Source organism: Ixodes scapularis, unplaced genomic scaffold, assembly GCF_016920785.2.
Source record: "Ixodes scapularis isolate PalLabHiFi unplaced genomic scaffold, ASM1692078v2 PGA_scaffold2__306_contigs__length_199485367, whole genome shotgun sequence".
In the NCBI taxonomy this organism is placed as follows: Eukaryota; Metazoa; Arthropoda; class Arachnida; order Ixodida; family Ixodidae; genus Ixodes; species Ixodes scapularis.
In genome coordinates, this window is record NW_024609857.1 from 10,013,533 (window position 1) to 10,016,468 (window position 2,936).

Genomic DNA, 2,936 nt, shown 5'->3' on the forward strand with positions numbered 1-2,936 from the left:
TTTCAGGACATCTCCAAGCTGAAGTCCTTCTCACCGCCTTTAACCAAGACCATGACGGAACGTGAACTCATGAACAGCCCAATGTTTCTGATGTTTTCCGTCCTATGCGTGAGCGTCTTCATGATCGTAATAATCGTGATCATCGGTGCGCTCAGGGGCTACAGGAGAAAAACAGAATACTGCGAGACGGAAGACTGCCGCATTCACGCTGTTATCTTGAAGAGGGCCATGGACCCTGCGGTCAATCCTTGCGATAATTTTTACAAGTTCGTCTGCGGCTCCTGGAATGGCTCACAATCCATAGTGACGACTTCCACCGCGGATGACGTTACCCTCAGAGTGTACGCATCTATCATTCAAACGTTGCTGCGAGAAGACACCCAGCCAAACGTGCCGAAGAAGCTCTTTCGGACATGCAACACCCCTACATCTTCGTACATTAAAGATGTGGCGAGATTCAAAGAGATAAAGAAAGACATCGGCATTTTGTGGCCAGAAAAACGTCAGACGTTCGTACATCCATTGGACCTTCTCTTAAAGCTGTCCATCAGGTGGAACTTTAACTTCCTCCTCAATGTTCGTGTCATCCCGGCGTCAAGGCGTCAGAACAGGACGCTGTTATTCAGCGAGGGTACCATCGCCACCAGCTTCCAAAAACCGCTGGTTAACACCATGTCCATCACCGCTTTCCAGAGATACGTGCAGGAGCACTACAAGATACTGGGCGCATCTCCGGATACCAATCTGCGAGAACTTATGGCGGCTGAACATGTTATCGTCGCTGCCGCACTATACGTTAGGCTAGGGGTGCCGGAGCAACTGGCCGTTCCACTCCAATCGTTGCAAAACTTCACTCCTACGGTCGAACCGGAGCAATGGCTCCAGTTTCTGAACAACTATTCAGAGCCGGAGCCTCCCTTCACGCTGGAGCAGATCGTCATTCTTGAAGACGCCAGGTTACTTCGCAAGATCGGAGAGCTGCTCAAGAACCACCCCGCAGAGCAGCTTGTCATCGGCTTCGCCTGGATCTTCATTCAGTCATACCTGTGGGCGGTGTCAAGCTCCCCCACAATTCGATTCGGGAAAGCCGATGCCATCAACCGATACAAACCAGTCGTATGCTTGGAGTACATGAACGCTGCTTTGGGCTTGCTGGGGGCGACAGAGTACCTGCAGGCAAAGTTTTCGAGAACTGCGCAGCTTTATGTTCATGGCATGGTTCGTAACCTCACAAAATCCGCCAAGTCGAAAATTCATTCCTCGCCGTGGATTATCAACAAAATCAAAATTCTGGCACTGGACAAGTTAGAGGACATGTACCTTGACGTCTGGCCGATCGACGACGACTTCGGCGGCGAGACGTCATCGTTGTTATACAGCCGTCTCGGAAATATGACGGACTCGTTCACAGAAAACCTCCTGACTGTCACAGAAAACATGCGCCCACTGATCAAGCTGGACCCCATCAAAGCCATTCATTCGAAACAGATAGCGCCGCCTTCGGGCTTTCTTTCTTACCTATATTATCTCAATCAAATCAGCGTAGCCCCTGGAGGCGTTGACGCTCCCAGGTTTTACGTGAACGGCACTCTCGCTATGACATACGGTGGCATTGGGATCTCGCTAGCAAGGCAAGTGGTCAAAGCGTTCGATCCGTTGGGAATAACAATTGACGACCGGAGTAACGCCGTGAAATGGGTAGACACAGCCACTTTATCAGCTTACGCGGCCAGAGCGAATTGCAACAAGACTGGCGTGTCTGCTTTTCCCACCGTAGTGGCACTCGAGGTGTCTTACTCGGCCCTCAAGCAGGCTATTGAGGACCAAGACGTGCCGTTTGCAGATTTCCGACTGCGGGGCCTCAAGGAGTTCACCGAAGACCAGATACTTTTTATTACATATTGCAACGGACTGTGCTCTCTGAGTCGAGAGGATAGCGAGAATGAGTGCAACCTGCCCCTGAAGCAGTTTCCCCCGTTCGCAGAAGCGTTCAAGTGTGCCATGGGTACACCGATGAATCCGTTACACAAGTGTGTTTTCTTTAGCAATTCATCCGTATAATAGCTTTTTTCTTCGTTTCTGTAATTTATTTTATCTAGTGTTATATAATTTAATTTGTATCTCAGTAGTATCCACAGAAAATGCCGAGTGATGACAGATTGCGCGGTGTGTTTTGGTCGCCTTCTTAAAACGACTTCAGAGTTTACGTGAAGTTTCTAACTTTGATAGAAGCATGAGTGCGCGTCAGCATGCCATTATTTAGGTTCGACCGCATAAAATACGTTACCAACGCAGACGAAGGGGCAGGACTGACAAAAGATGGCGTTTGTTTTAGGCGTTGCCATTTTAAAAGTAGGATGAACATTGAGAACAGGAAGTTGAATTTCGGAATAAAGCGGGAAAAATAACAATCATACGAATATCCGTATATCATAGCAAGTTTTAGTATTGTGTGCGCGATCAAAGCCAAACACTTCGCGTGTGAATTTGCTTTTATACGCAATATTAAAACCCTGATAGCCACTTAACCCGACTAAAACACATGCACGCTATTTAATTTTGTTCTCTAAACGCAGGTTTTTCCTAAGACATTTCACTAAAATGCGGTAGCGGATCGGTCAACAACTCCAATAGAGGACACTTGAAGTTAGTTGAAGTATCCGTTTAAAGTATCTGAACATCCAGTGATTCACCACAACCATGTGCTGCGTGTCATGCTTGACTCGTCAACACGCAAACTTTAACTCGCTTTGAAAGGAAGCCACTTGAGATGTCGGTGGCGGAATGTTCCTCCGTCATTCCATTTCGCTGTTAAGGGCGACCTTCATGGGCGTACCAACCGGGGGGGCAAGGGGGGCACTTGCCCCCCCAGTTCTCAGAGTGGGGGGGCAAGGCATGCGTTTTGCCCCCCCTGAAACGGCCGCCACTGGGCAGAG

The 2,936-nt window shown here is 48.8% G+C and overlaps 1 protein-coding gene across 1 annotated transcript; it reads left to right on the top strand.

Annotated features, from left to right (window-relative positions):
- On the top strand, positions 1-2,061 carry LOC115333140 (neprilysin-1-like; the record flags this gene model as incomplete). The annotated part of the gene is made up of 1 exon (XM_029995720.2): positions 1-2,061. A coding segment is annotated over one exon (2,061 nt), but the record flags the coding sequence as incomplete, so codon positions are not given.
- Positions 2,062-2,936: the final 875 nt, after the last annotated feature.